We start from the raw sequence: 26,175 nt of genomic DNA on the forward strand, positions 1-26,175 counted from the left end.
CGTCCCTTTTCATGGCCAGAAAGTTTTTAACCTCCCGGCAGCCCAGTCGAGGAACGGCTTTGAACCGGATGTTAAAGTGTTCCAGGTCTAGGATGATGGCCTGGGCATCCTGGATTCTGCTCTCCATGTTAGCCAGCTCAATCACCTGTGGGGTTAGGACACCTTCAGGGAGCCTGACGCTCAATGATTTCATCAGCTGGAGGTAGTCCTGCTGGGTTAGATGTGAGTCTTCTCCTGGTCTTCCACCAACCACAGTGCTATATCCTGCTTCAACATCTCCTCTCTGTCCTACCTCATCCTCACCCCCTCCTCCCAATCCAGCTCCCCCTCCACCTCTTACACCCAAACTTCCATTACCTCTCCCACCCACCCCTCTGTTCACTCTTCCTCTCTTCTCTATCTTCAGTTCTACTGGTTCTACATCTCCCTGGCCTAGACCGTCTCTATTTGCAGTCCCTCCCCTTCCTCTCCCTCCTCCTCTTCCTCTCCCTCGTCTTCCTGGACTTCCGTCCCTTACTTTGAGTTCTTCTCCATTTTCTATCCCTTCAACCTTTCCATTCTCTCTAACATTCCCCTTTCCATTTGTTCCTTTGACATTTGTGACACTTATAACGGATTTGATTACTAGCTCTGTACTTCCGCCTGCAACTTCCCCCTCTCTGTATTTACTCCATGCTGCTCCTACTCTGCCTCCACCCTTTCCAACACCGGTCTTTGCACCCTTTCCTCCAATATTTTCCTGACCTAGAGCACATTTTTCTGCCCTATTCCCCCGCCCTTTGCTTCTCTTTCCCTTAACTGGAGGTCTTAATTCCTCACCTCCTTCGGCACTACCTCCTTTTCCCCTTGTCTGTCGTTCCTTCACTCCTCTGTTTCCCATTCTTCCTCCTCTGCCAAAGCTACGATCTCATGTGGAAGCCTGTCATGTTGGCCAGAGTTGCGGTCAGAGACTCTAGCCTCTGTAGTGGATGGAAATGGAAAATGAAAAGAAAGACCAGTTGGGTGGTTTGGTGCTTTGTTGAAGTGACTCACAATCAGTTCAAACCTCAAAGTAGAGAAGACTGGGATCTGCCAGCCCACTATTTCACAATATCCTCTCTCACTCTTGTCAGTTTCTTTTCTCCATGATAGTGGTGTAATCATTGGCATATGCCTAAAAGAGGCAACTCCCAATGTAAGGGGTGTGGACCTATTGATACAAAAAGGAAATTACATCAAATTTCATCCTTTCTGATAAAAATGCCTCTAATATCAACAACAATGACTACAAATAAAAGAAACACAAAACATACATCAACCTTTTTCCAGTGCAGTTAAAGATATTGAACAGGCCCCAAAGCAGTTACAAATTAGCAACATATTGTAGAAATTGGTATTTGTAACATCACACGAATTGCAGGAAAAAATATCATACGAAATGGATGACGTTATACACAATTGTGCACAATTTTCGGGGACCCGTTTTGGCTCGTGAGCTCTACTTTCAAAACTACTGGCTGAAATTATACAAAATCTTTATTACGCATCTGTTATTCTACAACAAATAATTAGATGGGCTTACTGTCGTTTTCAAGTGGCTTCATTGAAGTCTTCCAGGCCTTTTATTTGGACCCTTGCTGAGAACAGTAGACTTTCTGAAATGTACTACTGTTCATAGGTCGAGTGATATGTTGTACTGTACAATTTAGCCTTTGTCAATGGCAGATACTGTTGTTGCTTGAGTCTCCACCTTAGTTTCCACTGCTGTGTGTCATCCTGAACTGGAATGTCCTGTTTGGTGTGAGAGCACGTCACACACTCTCTCTCTGTCATGTCAGCTTTCTATTTGGAGTTGTGTCTTCAGGTGTGCATGAACTTTATAGTATGTGAGTCCTCTTACTCTCCCTCTGTTTCTTTAAATTATAAAGATTACACATTTTTCCCTTCTATTTTGTATAAAATAGCAATAGCAAACAAAATAGCAAACAAATAGTAGACATTCTTCTAAATCCCTGAAATAGGCAGGCAAAGCAAACTTTAATGACACACGGGTATAAAAAAAGAGTGAGTTTCAAAAGTATTGGGACAGTGATCATTTTTTGGGGGGCTCTTCACTCCAGCACTTTGGATTTGAAATGATACAATAAAGTGCCGACTGTCCGGTTTAATTTGAGGGTATTTTCATCCATATCGGTCGAACCGTTTAGAAATTACCGCACCTTTTGTACATAGTCCCCCCATTTTAGGAGACCTAAAGTACAAATTCACTTATATGTGTATTAAAGTAGTCAAAAGTGTAGTTAGTATTTGGTCCCATATTCCTAGCACGCAATGATTACATCAAGCTTGTGACTCTTCAAACTTTTTGGATGCATTTGCTGTTTGTTTTGGTTGTTTCTGATTATTTTGTGCTCAATTGAAATGAATGCTAAATAATGTATTGTGTCATTTTGGAGTCACTTTTATTGACAAATAATAATATACTATGTCTCTAAACACTTCTACATTAATGTGGATACTACCATGATTACAGATAGTCCTGAATGAATCGTGAGTAAGGATGATTTAGAAAGTTACAGACGCACAAATATCATACCCCACCCCAAAAATGCTAACCTCCCCTGATTGTCATGATGTGAGAAGTTAGCATGTCTTGGGGGTATGCTATTTGTGCATCTGTAACTTCTTACTCATCATTATTCACGATTCATTCAAGACTATCCTGGTAGCATCCACAATAATGTATAAGAGAGGATTTGACAGTTGTAAACAATATGGAGAAACTTCTACCTCGATTATCAGAAGGCAATGTAGAGCTATTGCCATATTACTAACACCTGTCAAATTGTCGTAAATCTCCACAAGTGCATGGGGTGTAGGGTCTTGGGGTCGATTTTAGATTGGGCTACTGTTCTGTCTCTGATGCATCTCAATGACGTAATTTTTGGCGCCGGAAAAGGAATGGTAAAGAATGAGAGGGGGCGGGATTTCTTTCATCTGCCTGACCGTTGTTTGCTTCACACAATAATCAGAAAAACAACACCAAAGATTCCTTCCAAAAGCAAATGCGTAAAACGTTTACGGATAAAAGTTGGATTTTATATTAAAAAGGTAAAAAATAAAGGTTCAGGAGATTGAGGTAAGAGAAAGATTTCACAAAGCCTTGCAATTAACTTATTATCTAGCTCTAGCTTGATAGCTAGCTAGCTAAGCTAACGTTAGCCAGGTGCACTATTGCTGCAATGATCTCGCCTAGGTTTTGTTCTAATTCAACATTGCCAGTCATTGAAAGTAAATTATATAGCTATCTAATATCAAACGCAATTGTCTGTCCTTAATTTTGAATGTCTAATTTAACGTTTTAAACGTTTGGAAAAGCACACTTGTCAGTCCATGTTCCCTCCTGTCTGCATCCCTTTCGGTCATCGAACATGTTGTTGAAAGCCAGCCGGCCTCCTACCGCTAATGACAATTTCACCCATTGCATTCGCTAGCTAAGAATAGCTAAGAACTGCAACAACATACAGCAAGATATAGCTTTAGCAGTTATGGCCAGTTAATTTATAGATTAGATTAGAACGTGATAACTGGGTAGGGGTCTATTGAGGTCAAATGTCTGCTACTGAGAATAGAGATTTCTAGGTAATAAAATTGCTTTGCAATTGTTATGGTATATATCTTCATATAAGAAAGAAAAAAGTATTATTTGACAGTACTGTAAGATATTGATTGACATCTGTGTTTTGTGCAGAGAGCATGGATGCAGGTGATGACCAGAACACGGGCTCTACCAATGGGAATGCTCCGTCTGCTGGGAACTCCCGCCCTCCCCAGATCGCCCACATGTCTCTGTATGAGAGGCAAGCTGTGCAGGTGATTAAAAAAAAAAATGTTTTAGGCCTGCAGCATGAATCATTATCTTTGACAGTAGGGCGACTGTCTGCACTGAATGTTGAACTACTAGCCTTGCCTAGGAATGACCAGTCAAGAAGAGCATGTGCATACTGGAGGTTTGCTGGTATCAAATCCTAGATGCCATTGCCTGCAGTTGTGCCCTGGAGCAAGGCACTTAACCCCCCCCCCCCCCCCCCACAACAACAGCTCCCCCGGCGCCCAGTGTCGCTGCCCCCCACACCTCTCCAAAAAATACCTGTATGTGTGTCTTTCGTAGTGGTTGGGTTAAAAGCGGAAGTCAGATTTCGCTTGGACCTTGTGTGTATTTGAACAATAAAGTGATGTTAATCTTAATGAATATGATGTTGAGGATGATGGTGGTGATTTGTACACTCTAGGCCCTTCAGGCGCTGCAGAGACAGCCGAACGCAGCCCAGTACTTCCAGCAGCTCATGCTGCAGCAGCAAATCAACAGTGCCCAGCAGCTTCACAACCTGGCTGCTGTGCAACAGGTAATAATAAAACAATAATAACGGGTAGCACAACAGCTAATAACATAATGAAAGGTAACAGAACAGGTAATAACACAATAACAGGTACCGTAATTTCCGGACTATTGAGTGCACCCACTGAATTTAAAAAATATATTATTTTGAACATAATGTGTGTTGACCCAGTCTTCGAGCTCATTTTCTAGTTCGGGCCATCTGCTTTTCTTTCCTCTGAAAGCTTTAGTTGTCTTTTTGCACTGAGTCAATTCCTCACGCTGCTGTTTCCAACGTGTTATCGACTCATTAAGACCAAGCTCCCGTGCAGCAGCTCTATTTCCTTTTCCAACAGCCAGATCAATTGCCTTCAACTTGAAAGCTGCATCATATGCATTTCTCCGTGTCTTTGCCATGATGAGGGTGACAAAATGACTACCGTAATCAGAATGATGGGAAGTTTGAGAGCGCTCGATTTAATCTAAACAGTAAACAAAAAAGTTGTTTGACCATAACCCGTTCGGCAATTTCATTGGTCTAATGAAAGCTTCATGCCACCAAAAAACTGAGCACGTCACAGAATGTGTTTTTTTTTAGAAAAAAAATTTGAAAGCGGGAAAAATCCATATATTAGCCGCGTCATTGTTTAAGCCGCGAGGTTCAAAGCCTGGGGAAAAAGTTGCGGCTTATAGTCCGGAAATTACGGTAATAACACTAATGGGTAACACAACAGCTAATAACGCAATAATAACAGGTAATAACACAATTGCAGGTAACACAACAAGTAATAACACTATTATACCATGGCATTGTTGAATAGTTGATTCTGATAGGCTTGAATGGCATTCTAGAGCATGCATTATTGCCCTATAACACACGGTAGAATTCAATGGCTATAGTTCATTCTTGCATGTTCTGTTTGAGCTTCTTTTGAAAGCAAAAGTTGAACTGAAAACATTGGTATTGTTGAATTTGATGTTCATAGCAGCAAGCTAGGTATGACATTTTGGTTAGCTAAACTAGCAAGTCTGTTTGTTTACTAAGACAACTGTAGCTATCTAGTGAACTTGCTAGCTACTTCAGTAGACGTTAAGCACATTTCTACCAGCAAATTAACACATTTCTACCGGCAAATGTGTTAAATTATAGCCATGGTATAAAAGGGATAATCAACTCAGCACTTTGCGTTCTCTGGAAAATAATGCAACCCCGTGGAACGTCACTTCGCTAGCGCGTCGTGGAACACACCTTGCACGTCATTCATTATTTTCCATAGAACACATAGCCCCTTGTTGATTATCCCTTACATAACAGGTAATAACACAATAACAGGTAATAACACAATAACAGGTAATAACACTAAGCAGAGGAATGCACTGCACTGTCACAACGTTCAAAGTTTTTACTTTCTCTTGACCTCTTTCATTTTGTGTTTTTCTCTAAGGCCACCCTTGCTGCTAGTCGCCAGTCCAACTCTCCCAACCACAGTGTCTCCCAAGCAACCACCACTGTAAGTTTCACAGTCAATAATTCAAATAAAACGTGGCAAGCATTGTTATCCTTAATTGCAATTTCTTAGCTTTCTTTGAGATTCCTGACATATGGCAGCATCAACATTTTCTCTCTTGTCACAGGTCAATCTGAGCACCACCTCTGGGGGAGGGACCATGTCCAATCCCCGCCCCCTCGGCCCTGCCACATCAGTGACATCATCAGCTCTCAGCCAATCAGTGCTGCTGAGTGGGAACTCAGCCGGACAGGGCCAGATGTACCTGAGAGTGAGTTGAACGAGGAGAAGACTGATGTTTTTGTCAATTGAGAAGGAGCCTCTTTATATTCAATAACCTCTGACCTATGAGCCCACAGGTCAACCGCTCCCTCAGGGCACCCCTCGCAGCCTCCCAGCTCATCTTCATGCCTGGTGGCACAGCAACGGCTGCCGTAGCAACAGTTGCACAGCAACAGCCTCAGCAACAGCAGCAGCAACAGGAAGTCCCTCCCATCTCCAATGCCCAATCCGACAATGACCAGGTAGTGACCACTTAATGTTGTGAGAAGCATTTTCTTTTTTTCAGTCAACAATTGTCTCTGCAGTTAAGATTTTGCATAGATAATATTGTTTCTAATTGTTTGCCTTATTTTCTCTCTCCCTCTACTTACTCTCTCAGGTGCAAAACCTGGCTCTCCACTGTATCTCCACTCCCAGAGTGGCCGCAGTGAAGACGGAGTTTCCAGACAGGAGAGACGCAGGTGAAAGGACTTATCTTTGCCTCCAATATGCAGACACAATTCTCTATCAGTTTGTGTGCCACTAAGATACAAAGAACTGTCTCTCATTCTAACTTTAAACATGCTTTAAACTCTCCCTTTATCAGCCAACTTTTCTCTTAGTCAACAACAACAGCATCCTCAGCAGCAACAGCAGCAGTTCTCTCAGAACACCCAGCAGCAGATACAACCCCAGCAGCAACAAATGGCCACCAAACTGACTAGCTACACTCATCCCACTGCCACTGCTTTCCCCAGTATGAATGTCAAGACTGGAAACCAGCTGAATATGACCCCAACCTCTGCCACCTCAGTTCCCACCTCCCACTCTCCCACGCTCCCTCTCTCCCAGCTCCTCCTCTCCCCCTCAGGCCTTTGTCAGGCCCAGGCGGTAACCACGGTTACCCCTGCTGCCACGGTGACGCACATCCTAGTCCCCACCTCTAACGTTCCTACCTCCTCTCAGGGCTACCCCATAGGTTCAGTCGCCCCCAAAACTAACGTCAACACCCAGACCTTGGTGGTGCAGCCACTGCAGCAGTCCAACACTAACATGGACAAGGTGAGCCACAGCTCTGGCCCTGTGCACATACAGCCCAAAACCTCACAGGGTCATCGCTTACCTGTCCAGCTGCCCCCACGCCACCCTCCACCTATCCTCCCGGCTCCGCCCAACACTGGGGGCCACCACCCACCCCATGTCCCAGTCCAGCTGGTGGGAGCTAGGCAGGGCTCAGTAGGAAACTCCCAGGCTTTGGCACAGGCCCGAAGCTGCTGCCACCAGGACAACGGCATCGCTATTGCCTCTACTGGAGGGAACACCACGGTAACCCTCTTAGAAACTAAAAGAGTTGGGATGTGTGCGTCTGGTTGTGTGTTAATCAAAACTTGTCTCTTCCTGTTGCATTAGGCAAAGCCTGCAATTGGCTCATTGAAGAGGAAGTCGGAAACTGATGCAACCAATGAGATGGCAGTCGAACCTTCCCAACATTGCTGTCCACCAATGAGAGATTCTGCCCCTCCTCTATCTCCCGCCCCCACGTTGGACTCAGGTAAGATGTCTGAAGATATACTGTATGTTCTTGTTTAGTTGAATCCTATCTAAGGTTGGCGATTGCTTGATACAAGGATTTAGGGTTAAGATGTAAAACACAGCATGATTCATATTTGGTAAATTCAGGTTTGTTTTTTGAATCAATAGTGTAAATTCCCAAACTTTTGACATTTCACCCACACTCTTTTCTACCCTGGTTCCCTCACTTCCTCTCGCTCTCTTTCTCCAGCTCCTAAAGCGGTGCCAGCCTTCTCCTCTCCCCCCACCCTGTCTCTGCCCCTGTCTTGGGGGGTGGGGGGTCAGGGAGACAGAGCCCCTCTGCCCCAGGCGGTGGTCAAACCTCAGGTCCTCACCCACCTCATAGAGGGTTTTGTCATCCAGGAGGGAGCTGAGCCTTTCCCTGTGAGTTCACATACCTGGCTAGCACCTAGCTACCTGCTTACCATGGATCAGGAGAGGAGATGGGGTTTTGTTTGCACAGAACTTTGCTTTAGGGCCAGAACTTATCCTTCTCTAACACCCAAACTTGACATTAATTGACAGGTGACTGGGCCAGTGAAGGAGCCTGTAGCTATGGGTGTTCAACAGGCTGACAATGGAGGCCCTGCAGGTTAGTGGGTGGTATATTTTCTACCTTCCTTAAAGAATACACTCCATAACAGCTGACTGATGCACTAGCCTTTTAAAAAATTTGATTCTGCCTCTGGATCAGAGATCCAGTTGTCTGTGAGATGTTGCAGTACTATAGCTTGATTCTGCCTCTGATCCAGTTGTCTGTGAGATGTTGCAGTACTATAGCTTGATTCTGCCTCTGATCCCGTTGTCTGTGAGAGGTTGCAGTACTATAGCTTGATGCTGTACAGTAGTTGTCATCCCTAGCATAGGAGGCTGGTGGGAGGAGCTATAAGAGGACGGGCTCATTGTAATGTGTTTGACAACGTTCCATTTATTCCATTCCAGCCATTATAATGAGCCCGTCCTCCTATAGCTCCTTCCACCAGCCTCCTCTGACCCCTAGTCATCTCTGTACTAACAGTCTGACTCTCTCCTCACCAGTGTTGAAGTGTGAGTACTGTGAGAGCTTGGCTCCAGCCAGCCAGTTCAGGGGCTCCAAGAGGTTCTGCTCCAAGACCTGCGCTAAGAGGTACCCTAGCCATCTCACCTGTCTTCTCACTATGCAGCCAACACTATTGACTCCTTGTTATTACCTGCTTTGTCCACTCTCCTCCAGATACAATGTGAGCTGCAGTCACCACTTCCAGGTCAGTAGGGGGCGAGCTTCTGCACGGCCGCCTGGTCCTCCCGTTCCCCCAGACAGCATCGTCAGACGCAGGGGTCCTCGCAGGAGTAGCTCGGAGATCGCCTGCGCTAAAATAGCCGGCAGACATTTGCCTGTCAAGGAGGTAAAGTGGATGTTTCTGATCCATGAAAGAGTCAATGCAATAGAAATGTTGTTTACTCTCCTCCTGTTTCAAGTTTGAATGTCACATACACAAGTACAGTAAAATGAGTTTCTAACCAGCTCTAACCCCAACACTGCAGTAATCAATAACAATGTAACACTAAAAATAACAAGGTACAACTGAAACACACCAGATAGAAAATAAGAAGAACACGATAAAGTAAGTAAGCATACTACACTGAACAAAAATATAAACGCAACATGTAAAGTGTTGGTCCCATGTTTCATGAGCTGAAATAAAAGATCCCAGAAAATGTCCATACGCTCCAAAAGCTTATTTCTCTCAAATGTCGTGCACACATTTGTTTACATCCCTGTTAGTGACCATGTCTCCTTTGCCAAGATAATCCATCCACCTGACAGGTGTGGCATATCAAGATGCTGATTAAACAGCATGATCATTACACAGGTGCACCTTGTGCTTGGGACAATATAAAGCCAATCTAAAATGTGCAGTTTTGTCACACAACACAATAGATGTCACATGTTTTGAGGGAGCGTGCAATTGGCATGCTGATTGTAGAAATGTCCACCAGAACTGTTGCCAGAGAATTTAATATTAATCTTTCTACCATAAACCGCCTCCAACGTTGTTTTAGAGAATTTGGCAGTACGTCCAACCGGCTTCACAACCGCAGTCCACATGATGTCAAGTGGGCGAGCGGTTAGCTGATGCCAATGTTGTGAACAGAGTGCCCCATGGTGGGGTTATGGCATGGGAAGGTTTAAGCTACGGACAATAAACACAATTGCATTTTATTGATGGCAATTTGAATTCACAAAAATACAGTGACAAGATCGAGACCCTTTTTTTTCTTCATCTGTACTGATTCGTATCTGTACTCCCAGTAGGGAAATCCATAGATTAGGCCCTAATGAAGTTATTTCAATTGACTGATTTCCTCATATGAACTGTAACTCAGTAAAATCAATGAAATTGTTGCATGTTGTGTTTATATTTTTGTTCAATATGTATGTGTAATACATGCATGCATACATACAGGGTCAGTTCCAGTACCATATTTAAACTGTGCAGGCCTACATGTATGACACTCTTCTCTCTATGATTGGCTGTAGTGTCGTTCTGAGTCCAGTCGCTCGGAGGATGTGTCCAGCTGTGACGGAGAGGAGGAGGAGGAGGAAGAAGATTCCCCATCACTCTCCCCTAGCTCCTCCCTCTCCTGCCCTAGGCCCGCCCACTGCGATCCACATTTGGACGACTCGGCTCAAGGCAGCCTCCCATTGGACGAGGCCAACTTCCTGTCTGGGAGCCCCGCCCATTGGGGTGTGGAGGAGGTCTGCAGGTTCATCTCTTCACTACAAGGTCAGTACTCATTCATTAACAGTCAGTGAAGTAAACAATGAATAAAGAGTCTTCATAGTAGGGGAATCTGTAATAATGGAACCCATGGCCAACTGGTTAATTAGATCAGGGTTTCCCAAACTGGGTCCTGGGTGCACGTTTTGGGTTTTTCCCTAGCACTACACAGCTGATTCAAAGCTTGATGATGAGTTGCTTATTTGAATCAGTAGTGCTAGGGCAAAAAACAAAATGTGCACCCAGGGGGGGCTCAAGGACTCAGTTTGGGTAACCCTGAATTAGATCAGAGAAACCCAACAGTTCTGGTTTGTTCCATAACCCACGCCAATGTGTATTTTAGGTTGATGTTCATTGCTAGTGAGCAGTCCCTTTTCATAGCGTATTCACTCTCTCTCCCCTCCCAGGTTGCGAGGAGCTGGCAGCCCAGTTCCTGTCCCAGGAGATTGACGGACAGGCTCTGCTGCTACTCAGAGAAGAACACCTAATCTCCACCATGAACATCAAACTAGGACCCGCCCTCAAGATCTGTGCCTTCATCAACAGCCTACGAGACTGACGGGGGAAGGAGGGAGGGAGGGAGGAGGAAGAAGAGGGGTTCCATTGAACTTCAAACTGGGACCCACACTAGACTTGCATTAGTGACGTTCAAGCCTGAGACCAAGACTGAAAGGGAGGGGAAAATGGGGGTTGATTTTAACCATAAACATCAATCATTTTAGAAACGAGATAAAGAGAAGGGGGTTGAATATAGGTAAGAGGGGAAATAATTAGGATATGCTTTGACTTTCCTGGACATTGAATGTGAAAAGAAATCTGTTAGTTATGAGTGAGAGGTGAGCATGGGCATCTGATAGTCAGTCTTTAGAGTGTTCCTGTTTGTGAGGTAAACTGACAAAGTGTGTGTGTGTGTGTCTGTGTGTCTGTGTGTGTCTGTGTCTGTCAGGAGAAACATATACTACAGTAACCGTGGCTAGCTAGCTAGGACAGTTCAAGTTGCCTTTTTCTACATTTCAACGGTGCTATAACCATAGTGTTATTATTGAAAATGGTCCATTTCACTTTACTTTTCTTTTTACAAAGTGGATTTGTAATGTTAATGTAGATGTCAGTCCAGCCAGGCTCTAATCAAGTGTATGAAAGGACATTAAAGAGCTTTAATTAACAAATTGTTTTTTTTATTTCACCAGATACGACTCTGTTTTATAGCTTTGATCTTTTGTACTACAATCAAAATTATTATTTTGGTGTGGAAGTTTTTCATGGAGAGGATGTAGTGAGTATTAGTAACTGACTGAACTACCTGAATATGGGTATTTGTCCTGACAGGAGAGATACTGTGTGCAGTACTACCAATAAACACCTGTTACTGGAACTATGCTCTTTAGCTCTGAGTGTTGTTTGTATATGGCTGCTACAGACTCTCAGGACTATTCAACTCCAGCCCTGGAGGGCTGAAACACTTCTGTTTTTTGTTTCTACTTGGTAGTTAATTGCACTCACCTGGTGTCCCAGGTCTGAACCAGTCCCTTATTAGGAGAGGATGAAAACTAGAAATGTGTCAGCCCTCCGGGACCAGAATTACACTGGACAAAAATATAAACACAACGTAAAGTATTGGTTTCATGAGCTGAAATAGAAGATCCCAGAAATGTTCCGTAGGCACAAAAATATTATTTCTCTAATTTTGTGGACAAATGTGTTTATTTCCCTGTTGGTGAGCATTTCTCCTTTGCCAAGATAATCCATCCACCTGACAGGTGTGGCATATTAAGAAGCTGATTAAAGAGCATGATCGTTACACAGGTTTGCCTTGTGCTGGGGACAATAAAAAGCCACTAAAATGTGCAGTTTTGTAGCACAACACAATGCCACAGACGTCTCAAGTTTTGAGGGAGCGTGCCATTGGCATGCTGACTGCAGGAATGTCCACCAGAGCTGTTAGCAAAAAATGTTATGTTAATTTCTATACCATAAATCCCCTCCAATGTCATTTTAGAGAATTTGGCAGTACGTCCATCCGGACTCACAACCGCAGACCATGTGTATGGTATTGTGTGGGTGAGCGGTTTGCTAATGTCAACATTGTGGCGGTGGGGTTATGGTATGAGCAGGCATAAACTATGGGCAACAAACACAATTGCATTTTATCGATTGGCAATTTGAATGCACAAAAATACAGCGATGAAATCCTGAGGCCCATTGTGAGGCCCATTTTTTTTAAAGGTATCTGTAACCAATAAATCCATATCTGTATTCCCCGTCAATTGAAATCCATAAATTAGGGCCTAATGAATTTATTTAAATTGACTGATTTCCTCATATGAACTGTTTTTGTTCAGTATAATTAGCCCTGACTCTATAGTGGCATTTGAATGACTTGTAGGGTTCTCACTGCCATATGATACAATCATTCAAGGCCAAACTCCTATAACACCTGGCTTGTAGAAAAGCATTAAGTAGAAGTAGAAAAAAAATGACAAAAGAATTCAAAAGACAAAAATGTTTGGGAGCCACTGGAACAGAGTACTGCTGACCAATTCAGATGAGAAAAAGCATCAGTGTGAATGGTTTTAATTGACATTGGTAAACTTTTACATTGATTCACATTGTGGAGAGTGTGCAAATAATGTGAGTTCAGTTTGTGCTTATTTACAGTAGAACATCAACCACTGAACTCTGACCTTCCATATAGCTTGTACCAAATGTCCCACTCAGGTCATTTACCAAAGAACAAAAATTGTCACAGTTCCGGTCTCCATGGATTTAGCAGCTGGGTCTGGTCTGCTAAATTTCATTAACTGTTTATGAACCAGAAAAAAGGAGTGACAGATTTCGCTTCCTCTTCCGGGAGGTTTCATGATCACATGACCTGACCAGAACAAACTTGAGGCGCAACCAGGGTCCCGAGTTTTTCCGCAGGAGAATTAAACTCCGGCCCTACTTATGAGACAGACGTATTTAAAGCTAGAATCATTAGTTGCTACATATATTTTTGGACTTAAAATGATAAATGAAGTGTAACAAAACAACTTATAAACACCTTATAAATCTCTTATGAAGCCTGGTGTCTCCACCCATGTGTTCTTTCAGTCCCTCAAATCACAACAAAAATAATGATTATTAGTCATATATTATTACTCCTATTACACAATCATTTTGAAGACAAGATTTGTAAACCTTCATAAACAGCAGGGATGGGCAACTCAAGTCCTCGGGAGCCGGAGTGGTGTCACACTTTTCCCCATCCCTAGCAAACGCAGGTGATTAAATGAAATGCATTCTAAACTGAAAATCATGATTAGTTGATTATTGTAGTCAGGTATGTTAGCTGGGGCTAGGGCACAAGTGTGGCACCAATCAGGCCCCTGAGGACTGGAGTTGCCCATCCCTGATATACAATATATACACTACCGTTCAAAAGTTTGGGGTCACATAGAAATGTCCTTGTTTTTTGTCCATTAAAATAACATCAAATTGATCATAAATACAGTGTAGACATTGTTAATGTTGTAAATGACTATTGTAGCTGGAAACGGCTGATTTTTTATGGAATATCTACATAGGCGTACAGAGGCCCATTATCAACCATCACTCCTGTGTTTCAATGGCACATTGTGTTAGCTAATCCAAGTTTATAATTTTAAAAGGCTAATTGATTATTAGAAAACCCTTTTGCAATTATGTTAGCACAGCTGAAAACTGTTGTACTAATTAAAGAAGCAATAAAACTGGCCTTCTTTAGACTAGTTGAGTATCTGGAGCATCAGCATTTGTGGGTTCGATTACAGGCTCAAAATGGCCAGAAACAAAGAACTTTCTTCTGAAACTCATCAGTCTATTCTTGTTCTGAGAAATTAAGGCTATTCCATGCGAGAAATTGCCAAGAAACTGAAGATCTCGTACAACGCTGTGTACTACTCCCTTCACAGAACAGCGCAAACTGGCTCTAACCAGAATAGAAAGAGGAGTGGGAGGCCCCGGTGCACAACTGAGCAAGGGGACAAGTACATTAGAGTGTCTAGTTTGAGAAACAGACGCCTCACAAGTCCTCAACTGGCAGCTTCATTAAATAGTACCCGCAAAACACCAGTCTCAACGTGTTTCATTAAATAGTAACCGCAAAACACCAGTCTCAAAGTGAAGAGGCGACTCCGGGATGCTGGCCTTCTAGGCAGAGTTGCAAAGAAAATGCCATATCTCAGACTGGCCAATAAAAATAAAAGATTAAGATAGGCAAAAGAACACTGGACAGAGGAAGATTGGAAAAAAGTGACAGACGAATCTAAGTTTGAGGTGTTTGAATCACAAAGAAGAACATTCGTGAGACGCAGAAAAAATGTAAAGATGCTGGAGGAGTGCTTGACGCCATCTGTTAATCATGGTGGAGGCAATGTGATGGCCTGGGGGTGCTTTGGTGGTGGTAAAGTGGGAGATTTGTACAGGGTAAAAGGGATCTTGAAGAAGGAAGGCTATTACTCAATTTTGCAACGCCATGCCATACCCTGTGGATGGCGCTTAAATGGAGCCAATTTCCACCTACAACAGGACAATGACCCAAAGCACAGCTCCAATCTATGCTATAACTATTTAGGGAAGAAGCAGTCATCTGGTATTCTGTCTATAATGGAGTGGCCAGCACAGTCACCGGATATCAACCCTATTGAGCTGTTGTAGGAGCAGATTGACCGCATGGTACGTAAGAAGTGCCCATCAAGCCAAACCAACTTGTGGGAGGTGCTTCAGGAAGCATGGGGTGAAATCTCTTCAGATTACCTCAACAAATTGACAACTAGAATGCCAAAGGTCTGCAAGGCTGTAATTGCTGCAAATGGAGGGTTCTTTGACAAAAGCAAAGTTTGAAGGACACAATTATTATTTCAATGAAAAATCATTATTTATAGCCTTGTCAACGTCTTGACTATATTTCCTATTCATTTTGCAACTCATCTCATTTATGTTTTCATAGAAAACAAGGAAATGTTTAAGTGACCCCAAACTTTTGAACGGTAGTGTACATCAGTGGAGCCTGCTGAGGGGAGGACGTCTCATAATAATGACTGGAAGGGAGTGGAACAGCTGGAATTGAGTGAATGGAATGGTATCAAACACATGAAATTGATAGCATTCCATTCACTCCATTCTGGCAATTATTATGAGCCGTCCTCCCCTCAGCAGGCTCTACTGGTATACACAATCAACTACAAACTAAAGTTGACTCAACGATTGTATCTGTTCAAGTATACCTATCTTAAGTCTATGGTACAAAAAGGGGACTGAAAAAGGGCAGAAGGAAGTGAATATCTTTCAGTAATGAATGGAGGCATACATATATAAACATCCACCGTCGTCCCTCAGCATAGACCATTTCGTTGGCCGGCACAGCCGCCACTCAGAAAACAGTGTAGCTGTTGGACTCCCCATATCCAGCCTCTTGCAGGTACTGCTCGATGTTGATTGGCTCAGGCACCTTGAGGACTTTGTCGTTGGCACTCTTCTCTCCTGATTGGAGCTTGCGGTCGACCTCGGCCAATGTGGCGCGATCTTGCTCCTTCCATTGGCAGCAGGCCTTGATGATGGAGTACCTGTGAGAAGGGTGGACATGGTTACGGGGGAATAGAGGCATATCTCCATCATAAAGATAGAGGGCAGAGAACATTGTATCTGTCTGTCCCATTATGGCATCTGTGAGACCATGGGCAGCGTCATTGAGGCATCTCCATTTTGAACTAGTCAATTTTCTTCTTCTACTACTTCTATGAGTTGGTAAACAAACTGAAAGGGTGCATACTGCCACCTAGAGTGTGTTGTTTGAACAGGTATAAAGCCAAGGTTTGTGATTTACTGCCACCTGCGGTTATGGAATGTTTGCTCACAAGCACAGATGAAAGTAGAATTAATTTCTTCCTGGTACGGGACCTCCTATAAGCGTGTGCATAAATAATTGTATGTATGAGCTTAATCATTAATTACATATAGAATCCCTATTCATTTAATAGGATCTCTGTGGGCCTAGTACTAAAGATTTGTCAATTAACTTTTACAATGTATTACCTTTTATTGTGGCATAAACACAACCAGTCATGATGTTTTCATCTGATTGTCAAACAATCACTTCAAAGGGCTCCTTTACTAGGCTACCCAGGCACGTGAATCTGTTACACCAAACCCCACTAAATGTAATGACATTAGGCAATAAATTACGCGTCCACTGCTGTCCGCGCTCGTCCCGGTGTCGGACACTCATCGCTGCCTTGCCAAATTTCAGTGTTCTCGTCGAACAACATTGCATTTTGGAGCGTAGGCTATACCACCCGTGTTCAAGTCAGTTCACAAATTTTTCATAACTCTGACTTTTGGTAATGATTTAAAGTGGTGGAATAGCCTACAGTTTTGTCATTTTGTTTGAATTATTGCGATAGGCTCATTCGTGTTTTACCGGTGCGGTGTACCTCAACTATTTATTTTGCCGGGACGCTGTACCGCCTTACTTTCACTCCTGCTCACAGGTATATTTCATTTGCCGATCTCTCCTGAAGACCTGGATGGAATTATGTGACACTTCCTTAACCCATAGGAAGCCCCATCCATTTGACTACTTCAAAATGGTAAAATTCCTCAATGGTGCTGCTCACACTAACACAGGCTTTTAGGCACTAGATTCCTCTATCTATCTCTTTGATCTCGGTCTAAAGCCCCCTCTCCTGGCAATAACGCAGTAATAATAGTGATGTATAATGGATAGTTACAGTGAGTTGGAGCAGTTGGCTGGCTTTCTCAGTGTTTTCCCTCTCTGGTGAAACTGTAGAAGCTCGTTGACGGAGATATCTGAAAACGGAGCATCACCTGAGAGAGGGAGAAAGAGAGAAAGAGGGGAGAGAAGGAAAGGTTAATGACACAAATTAGAGGTTGTAGCTCAGAGAAAGAGATTATATCAGAATGAATAAGAGTGGTTGTTATGTGTATCATTGGCCAAAAGGGGCACTCAAAGTGAGAAGAAAAGATTTCATGTAACTCACCCAAGGTCGCCATTTCAAACAACAAGATACCAAACGACCAGCTAGTGAGAGAAAGACAAACATGTATCAGTGTATTTTGCATATCTTGAGAATTGATTGAAATGTCAGCAAAGACTAAGTAGAGTAACTCACACGTCACTGCTATGATTGGCAGGCCTCCTAGCCAATAGCTCAGGGGCCTGCCATTTCTTCAAGCCGGGAACTTCAGTCTGAGCAGCTCCCTGGGTATTCCTGGTGTAGACCCCGCCCAGTCCCCACAGCTTGGCCGTCAGCTCCCGGCTGACCAATACACTGTGAGCACGGACGTTGCCATGAAGAAGGTCTCGGTTGTGGAGGAACTCCTGATTGGAATACAGGGGATAACGTGAGGTCAAAGGTCAGAGGTTAAAGCTGTGGGACAATGTCATATCTCAACATTAGTAAATTATTCCCTTTCATTAAATTAGTCTCTAAAGTCCACAGTGACTTCGTCCTCTTGTTTCCTTTCCCTCTTCTGTACATAATACACAGGACAGGTGTAGTACACTAACATACAGGAAACCTACCATGGTACATAATACACAGGACAGGTGCAGTACACTAACATACAGGAAACCTACCATGGTACATAATACACAGGACAGGTGCAGTACACTAACATACAGGAAACCTACCATGGTACATAATACACAGGACAGGTGCAGTACACTAACATACAGGAAACCTACCATGGTACATAATACACAGGACAGGTGCAGTACACTAACATACAGGAAACCTACCATGGAATTCAGCTGACCAAATCAATGCAGAGAAGGAAAATACATAAGCACAGGAAGCCACTGTGGAAAATACATAAGCACAGGAAGCCACTGTGGAAAATGCATAAGCACAGGAAGCCACTGTGGAAAATACATAAGCACAGGAAGCCACTGTGGAAAATACTTAAGCACAGGAAGCCACTGTGGAAAATACATAAGCACAGGAAGCCACTGTGGAAAATACATAAGTACAGGAAGCCACTGTGGAAAATACATAAGCACAGGAAGCCACTGTGGACTTTTGAGACACAGCACACACATCTTTCAAGATCCTTTCAGATCCTAATTATGGAAAAGCAAACAAGGTAAAGAGATAATGTTAGTAGTAGACAATGAGGAGGTCAGGATGGGGCAGGTTCATGGTTTGATGGTTTGACCATGGGGCAGGTTCATGGTTTGACCACGGGGCAGGTTCATGGTTTGATGGTTTGACCATGGGGCATGTTCATGGTTTGATGGTTTGAACATGGGGCATGTTCATGGTTTGATGGTTTGAACATGGGGCATGTTCATGGTTTGATGGTTTGAACATGGGGCATGTTCATGGTTTGATGGTTTGAACATGGGGCAGGTTCATGGTTTGATGGTTTGAACATGGGGCATGTTCATGGTTTGATGGTTTGAACATGGGGCATGTTCATGGTTTGATGGTTTGAACATGGGGCATGTTCATGGTTTGATGGTTTGAACATGGGGCAGGTTCATGGTTTGATGGTTTGAACATGGGGCAGGTTCATGGTTTGATGGTTTGAACATGGGGCATGTTCATGGTTTGAACATGGGGCATGTTCATGGTTTGATGGTTTGAACATGGGGCATGTTCATGGTTTGATGGTTTGAACATGGGGCATGTTCATGGTTTGATGGTCTGACCATGGGGCATGTTCATGGTTTGATGGTTTGAACATGGGGCATGTTCATGGTTTGAGGGTTTGAACATGGGGCAGGTTCATGGTTTGAACATGGGGCATGTTCATGGTTTGATGGTTTGAACATGGGGCAGGTTCATGGTTTGATGGTTTGAACATGGGGCATGTTCATGGTTTGATGGTTTGAACATGGGTCATGTTCATGGTTTGATGGTTTGAACATGGGGCATGTTCATGGTTTGATGGTTTGAACATGGGGCAGGTTCATGGTTTGATGGTTTGAACATGGGGCAGGTTCATGGTTTGATGGTTTGAACATGGGGCATGTTCATGGTTTGATGGTTTGAACATGGGGCATGTTCATGGTTTGATGGTTTGAACATGGGGCATGTTCATGGTTTGATGGTTTGAACATGGGGCATGTTCATGGTTTGATGGTTTGAACATGGGGCATGTTCATGGTTTGATGGTTTGAACATGGGGCAGGTTCATGGTTTGATGGTTTGAACATGGGGCAGGTTCATGGTTTGATGGTTTGAACATGGGGCATGTTCATGGTTTGAACATGGGGCATGTTCATGGTTTGATGGTTTGAACATGGGGCATGTTCATGGTTTGATGGTTTGAACATGGGGCATGTTCATGGTTTGATGGTCTGACCATGGGGCATGTTCATGGTTTGATGGTTTGAACATGGGGCATGTTCATGGTTTGAGGGTTTGAACATGGGGCAGGTTCATGGTTTGAACATGGGGCATGTTCATGGTTTGATGGTTTGAACATGGGGCAGGTTCATGGTTTGATGGTTTGAACATGGGGCATGTTCATGGTTTGATGGTTTGAACATGGGTCATGTTCATGGTTTGATGGTTTGAACATGGGGCATGTTCATGGTTTGATGGTTTGAACATGGGGCAGGTTCATGGTTTGATGGTTTGAACATGGGGCAGGTTCATGGTTTGATGGTTTGAACATGGGGCATGTTCATGGTTTGATGGTTTGAACATGGGGCATGTTCATGGTTTGATGGTTTGAACATGGGGCATGTTCATGGTTTGATGGTCTGACCATGGGGCATGTTCATGGTTTGATGGTTTGAACATGGGGCATGTTCATGGTTTGAGGGTTTGAACATGGGGCAGGTTCATGGTTTGAACATGGGGCATGTTCATGGTTTGATGGTTTGAACATGGGGCATGTTCATGGTTTGATGGTTTGAACATGGGGCATGTTCATGGTTTAAACATGTTGATTTCTGTGGCAGAAACACATTAAGCCAACATATTACCATAGTTTACTCACCAGAGCAGAGGCTACCTGTTTGGCCATGGTAAATATACGTCTTTCTGTGATCTCACATGGTGGGTCCACGCCCACACCATCCTGACATAACACACAAAGAGAATCAATTTATAACCAAAATCACAAACAGCTCCTAATTTTACTATAAATAATGGGCTTGTAGAGACAATGCCTCATGGGTAATGTGGTTCCTACCTGTCTGCACCGCCACAGGAAGCTGAGCAGATCTCTGTTCTCTAGCTCTTCAACAACGGTAACTAGGGGCACACGCAGAGAGACCACACCCAGGAGCTCCGGCAGGAAGGGGTGTGGCCCCAACTGAGACAAGAAGGAAGCAAAGCCCAGGAAGTTGTGCCTCTCTGTGGCGCTCGCAGAGTCTGAGGGATAGGAGGAGGAGAGGAAGATGAAATTGCCTGCCAACATGCTGTGCGAAAGTGGCCTTTCAAAGCCTTTGACAAACAACTGCTATGGTTGAACATATTTTGTCTGTATCTCAAAGCCTTGAAGCAGACTTGCTGTAACAGCTGGTAATTACATTTCTGAAAGGGAGGTCAGAGAAACAGGTTGTAGAGAGCAATTGCTGTAATTATGGTGGTGATTGTCTAACAATCCACAAGCATCAGTCACTAGGGAAGAAACTGCCTAATGACGCTGTGCCCCCATTAAATGGCAGGGGAAAGGTTCTTTACAGTGGCTGTTTCCTCACTTTTTGACCATGCTGGAAAAGATGAAAGTACCATGCTTTGACAACAAATTCTACTTTACACTAATGTCAACCCTAACTTTAACCCTTACACTAACCCTAAGTAGTTCTGACTATATCACCACTTTGGAATGCTAATACACTGCTTATAAGCCATTATTAAATAGCTTGTTTCAGTAGTAGCTGTTTTTCATCCTCTCACCTTTGAGCACTCGGAGCACAGCGTTCCTGTTGTCCATGCGGGCCCTGTAGAGGGAGACAGCCTTGTCAGAGCGCAGGGAGAAGGCTGTGGGCAGCGAGGCCACTAGGTTGAAGGACTCTGGCAGCCTCTGGCGAGGCAGCTCCCTGGGCTGGACCATAGGGGTGAAGGAAGGTGTCAACGCCTGGGGCAGGGGGCTGGGCAGGGAGGATGGGATGAAGGTCTTGTTTGGGGGGATAGGGGGGAGAGAAGGAGTCCTCATGGAGAAGGAGAGACGGTTGGAGGAGGGGTGGGAGTGAGTTGAGGAGAAGGTAGAGTAGGAGGGGGTATCGAGAGCAATAGTCTCATGTTCCAGCGGGTTGATACCCAGGGGAGCTGCGGAGTGGGAGGGGAGGATGAATAGAGAGAGGAGGGGGAGAGGACAGAGAGGGAAGAGAGAGAAGAAGAGGTTATTGCCTGAAGTTTAGAAGTAGATAGCTACAGTATAATAACAGGTTTGATTATGTTCATTACTAGCCTGTGCAAATAGAATAAGAGCCTATGCTGTTGACTTACACAGAAACATACACACTCATTACCTCAAATTACCTACAGTATTTCACTATGAAAACAGTCTTTCAAAGTCACATCCTTGAGCACAAATATACACACATACACACACACTCACCATCAATGCCGTGCAGTTGTCTTCTGGAGCGCTGGGATCTGGACGTGGCCACAGTGTTCTGTGGTCGGATACGATCCACCTTCTCAGGACAGTACCGTAGCAGGATGATGAAGACCAGCATGACCAGGAAGCTAGCCAATAGGAGGATGGGCACAATGATCACTTCTTGCTCGTACACACGGATATCTGAGGAACAGACGTGAGCATTAAGACAATGAAGAGAGATAACTGTGTGTGTGTGTGTAGTTTGTGTGTGTGGTATGTGTGGTGTGTGTGTGTGTGTGTGTGTGTGTGTGTGTGTGTGTGTGTGTGTGTGTGTGTAACACTTACTACAGATGGTGTCTTCCGGTTTACAGCGGGAGTCTGCTTCTGACAATGAAGACATTCTAACAACAAAGTAAGGCAAAGTGGGTAAAACATGAGGACTTGTAGGTTACAACATTGTACAGTACAGGTCAAAAGTTTGGACACCTACTCATTCAAGGGTTTTTCTTTATTTTACTATTTTCTACATTGTAGAATAATAGTGAAGACTTCAAAACTATGAAATAACACATATGGAATCATGTAGTAACCAAAAAACTGTTAAACAAATCAAAATATATTTTATATTTGAGATTCTTCAAAGTAGCCACCCTTTGCCTTGATGACAGCTTTTCACACCCTTGGCATTCTTTCAACCAGCTTCAAGAACAACAGTCCATCATTACTTTAAGACATGAAGGTCAGTCAATCCTGAAAATGTCAAGAACTTTGAAAGTTTCTTCAAGTGCAGTCACAAAAACCATCTAGCGCTATGATGAAACTGGCTCTCATGAGGACCGCCACAGGAAAGCAAGACCCAGAGTTACCTCTGCTGCAGAGGATAAGTTCATTAGAGTTACCAGCCTCAGAAATTGCAGCCCAAATAAATGCTTCAGAGTTCAAGTAACAGACACATCTCAACATCAACTATTCAGAGGAGACAGCGTGAATAAGGCCTTCATAGTTGAATTGCTACTAAACCACTACCAAAGGACACCAATAAGAAGAAGAGACTTGCTTGGCCTAAGAAACACGAGCAATGGACATTAGACCGGTGGAAATCAGTCCTGTGGTCTGATGAGTCCAAATTTGAGATTTTTGGTTCTAACCGCCGTGTCTTTGTGAGATGCAGAGTAGGTGAACGGATGATCTCCGCATGTGTGGTTCCCACCATGAAGCATGGAGGAGGAGGTGTGATAGTGCTTTGCTGGTGACACTGTCAGTGATTTATTTAGAATTCAAGGCACACTTAACCAGCATGGCTACCACAGCATTCTGCAGTGATACACCATCCCATCTGGTTTGCGCTTAGTGGGACTATAATTTGTTTTTGAACAGGACAATGACCCAAAACACACCACCAGGCTGTGTAAGGGCTATTTGACCAAGAAAGAGAGTGATGGAGTGCTACATCCGAAAACCTGGCCTCCACAATCACCCGACCTCAACCCAGTTGAAATGGTTTGGGATGATTAACTCCTTCAAGACTGTTGGAAAACCATTCCTCATGAAGCCGGTTGAGAGAATGCCAAGAGTGTGCAAAGCTGTCATCAAGGCAAAGGGTGACTACTTTGAAGAATCTCAAATATAAAATATATTTTGATTTGTTTAACAGTTTTTTGGTTACTATTCAATGTGTGATTTCAACGTTTTTTTGTCTTCACTATTATTCTACAATGTAGTAAATAGTCAAAATAAAGAAAAACCCTTGAATGAGTAGGTGTGTCCAAACATGTACTGTATGTCAAGAGGTGACATTACATTTCTTGATCACAGTGCATAACCAATGTAATTGATGAAATGGTTGACATTGAGTCATTTTTTTTAGACCTTCCCAGAGGAACTGTGGTGAGATTTCCCACATTTCCTTTGTCTTGAACTTTCACATTTCAACCGAGTCATGTTGCTTCTGATATGCGGTACGAATCGCTGGTTCAATCAGGTTTAAAACAAGGTTTCAGTGGCAGACAGCTCAGTGCCTAGGGGAAGAATATTCACGTAACACATCCTCTGTTTCTTTTTTTACCACGATAAAAGGTCACACTTACACACATAACCTGCTTAAACATTAAAACACAACAACGGATGAATCACATGAATGATGAACAACATCATCCTCACATGATGACCAGCAATAGTGAGTTTCAGATCCTCTGTTTATAGTGGACTAACTAGATCAGATCCTGTGATGTGAATTAAGACTGAAATTGGACTTCTGTTTTATCCCAACGCCTCCTCCAAAAGACAAACGAGACAGATGTTTCACATTGTCAGCTCCAGGATTTGAACCAGCGACCTTTCGGTTACTGTCCTGAATACTGGAGCCAACAAGGCAAAAAATCTGCCACTGTGCCCTTGAGCAAGGCACTTAACCCTAATTGCTCCAGGAGCACTGTTCAATGGTGACCTTGGCCGTGACCCCACTCCCCACGGGTGTTTCAGGGGGAGTTGGGATATGAAGAAACACATTTCCATTACACACTTGTGTAAAAGGACAAATATAAGCACCCCCCAAATTCTTCTTCTTCTTATTACATACATATACAGGCTGGAGAGGTTGAAGCAGTGGGCTGCCACACTGGTCGCCCGTGGTGCAGTTGTTGTGGGAGAATGAATTGTATAATGACCATGGTAGATATATCATATCATTACTCTCATCTCTTTGAGCCCATCAAGATTCACCTCAGCGCAGACCTTATCCAATCATATCCTAATCAGTATAAGATGTCTGGGTTTAGAGTGAACTGAGACAAGGCTAGCAAGAACCTCAGAGATTCTCACAATCTGAGTATTGCTTAGACACTAATACAACTTGTGATTATCATACACACACACACACACACACACACACACTCACCTCCAATTTATTCAGAAATTGTACTATAACTTTAAGGAAAACAATTCTCTCTCTTTGTCCTGTCAAGTCTTTCTATTCTGCTCTCTCAACTTCCCCTCCTCGTTTCACTCTCAAATACACAGCTCATTGTAGCTGTGAATGCAAACGATATGCCCAAGCTTCACAACAAAAGGGCACATCCTGGTATGAAGCATCACATTGCAGCACCAATGCACATCTGTACACCTACGTGGCACAGCATTTGGGGCTTCTGCCTGGTTTGCCATTAACACATCACTACTGTTTTACTGCAGGCCAACTACGAAAATGGGTCTCCCAGTTACACAAGGAAACTAAATCTCCCTAATCACCTGTTTGTGTCAGTGCAGTGATTACTTAACTTGTCCAGCTGCATTTTTTATACCAGGTAAAGCACAATGACACACACCCATAGACAAACCGGTAAAACACACTCAGCAGAGGAACACAAACAATCTATCGCGTATATACAGTATACAGTGATGGAAACAATATCTAGTTCAGAGAAATCATCATAAAACAAACAAATAGACAAAGTAAACACAGTGTAGTCATCTTACCTCTCTCCCTCTGTGTGTGCCTCAGACCTTGAGAAAGAAACCTTAACAATCCAGTGATATAATCCTTTGCCCTTTCCGTCACAGAAACCAACACATTTCATACATTTTCCCTGTTGTGTGTCGGTGTGTGTAGTCCAGGGTTAGTGTCGTGGTTTCTCCAGGGATTACTGTGTTGTGTGGCTCTGTGTTTGTCTAAGTCACACGTTCAGTGTTGTCTCAACCCCGCCCTCTTCACCTGCACTACATCCATCCTTCTCTCTCACCGTTTCTCACTCCGTTTCCTCCCCCTCTCCCCTTTTTCCTCATCCAGGGAGTCTATCGTAATGTTGTTACACCAGTTTAGTGGATTTATTTCTCTCCCTCTGTAGAAATTATTTCCCTCCTTATTCTGTCTTGACCTGTCAAACTCTCGTTGTGTTTGCTAACCCTTATTTCCCTCCTTATTCTGTCTTGACCTGTCAAACTCTCTTTGTGTTTGCTAACCCTTTGCCATCTCTCTTTTGACCTGGGGAAACAGGTTCTTCCACTTTTTTCCAGTTTATTTTCTGTCCTCTTCCTTTTGTTTCACATATCTGGCATTTTCTCTCACCCTAGCTGGCAACTAATGTTCCTGAAGCCTTGCTTGTCCTTAAATATGAATGTCAGGTTTCTTTCTGTGGCAGTAAAAATGATTTGTGAAAAGACAGTCATCTATCTA

The 26,175-nt window shown here is 43.5% G+C and overlaps 2 protein-coding genes across 2 annotated transcripts; one reads left to right on the top strand and one right to left on the bottom strand.

Moving 5' to 3' along the window:
* The first annotated feature begins 2,920 nt into the window (after window positions 1-2,920).
* Window positions 2,921-11,840, top strand: LOC115176392 (polyhomeotic-like protein 1). Its single transcript, XM_029736409.1, has 15 exons — window positions 2,921-3,118; window positions 3,731-3,852; window positions 4,272-4,385; window positions 5,803-5,868; window positions 5,993-6,136; window positions 6,225-6,389; window positions 6,527-6,608; window positions 6,734-7,452; window positions 7,537-7,678; window positions 7,910-8,082; window positions 8,224-8,290; window positions 8,737-8,824; window positions 8,912-9,083; window positions 10,220-10,466; window positions 10,868-11,840. The coding sequence occupies exons 2-15, from the start codon at window positions 3,736-3,738 to the stop codon at window positions 11,017-11,019; spliced, it is 2,448 nt and encodes an 815-aa protein (XP_029592269.1). The 5' UTR covers window positions 2,921-3,118; window positions 3,731-3,735; the 3' UTR covers window positions 11,020-11,840.
* Window positions 11,841-15,397: 3,557 nt separating this feature from the next.
* On the bottom strand, window positions 15,398-26,134 carry LOC115176375 (tyrosine-protein kinase STYK1). Its single transcript, XM_029736367.1, has 10 exons — window positions 25,479-26,134; window positions 22,350-22,405; window positions 22,020-22,205; window positions 21,356-21,727; window positions 20,646-20,827; window positions 20,451-20,531; window positions 17,612-17,820; window positions 17,480-17,520; window positions 17,210-17,306; window positions 15,398-16,045 (listed from the first exon to the last, which is right to left on the bottom strand). The coding sequence occupies exons 1-10, from the start codon at window positions 25,577-25,579 to the stop codon at window positions 15,853-15,855; spliced, it is 1,518 nt and encodes a 505-aa protein (XP_029592227.1). The 5' UTR covers window positions 25,580-26,134; the 3' UTR covers window positions 15,398-15,852.
* Window positions 26,135-26,175: the final 41 nt, after the last annotated feature.

This window comes from Salmo trutta, chromosome 37 (genome assembly GCF_901001165.1).
Source record: "Salmo trutta chromosome 37, fSalTru1.1, whole genome shotgun sequence".
NCBI classification, from domain to species: domain Eukaryota; kingdom Metazoa; phylum Chordata; class Actinopteri; order Salmoniformes; family Salmonidae; genus Salmo; species Salmo trutta.

Bases quoted from the DNA above. Each gene is read 5' to 3' on its own strand.
- LOC115176392 (XM_029736409.1), top strand. From the start codon at position 3,736: ATGGATGCAGGTGATGACCAGAACACGGGCTCTACCAATGGGAATGCT. The intron at 8,825-8,911 runs GTACCCTAGCCA...ACTCTCCTCCAG, and splicing joins TCCAAGACCTGCGCTAAGAG to ATACAATGTGAGCTGCAGTC. The intron at 10,467-10,867 runs GTCAGTACTCAT...CTCCCCTCCCAG, and splicing joins GTTCATCTCTTCACTACAAG to GTTGCGAGGAGCTGGCAGCC.
- LOC115176375 (XM_029736367.1), bottom strand. From the start codon at position 25,579: ATGAAATGTGTTGGTTTCTGTGACGGAAAGGGCAAAGGATTATATCAC. The intron at 20,828-21,355 runs GTGAGAGGATGA...CCTATCCCTCAG, and splicing joins TGTGCTCCGAGTGCTCAAAG to ACTCTGCGAGCGCCACAGAG. The intron at 17,307-17,479 runs GTGAGTTACATG...TCCCTCTCTCAG, and splicing joins GTTTGAAATGGCGACCTTGG to GTGATGCTCCGTTTTCAGAT.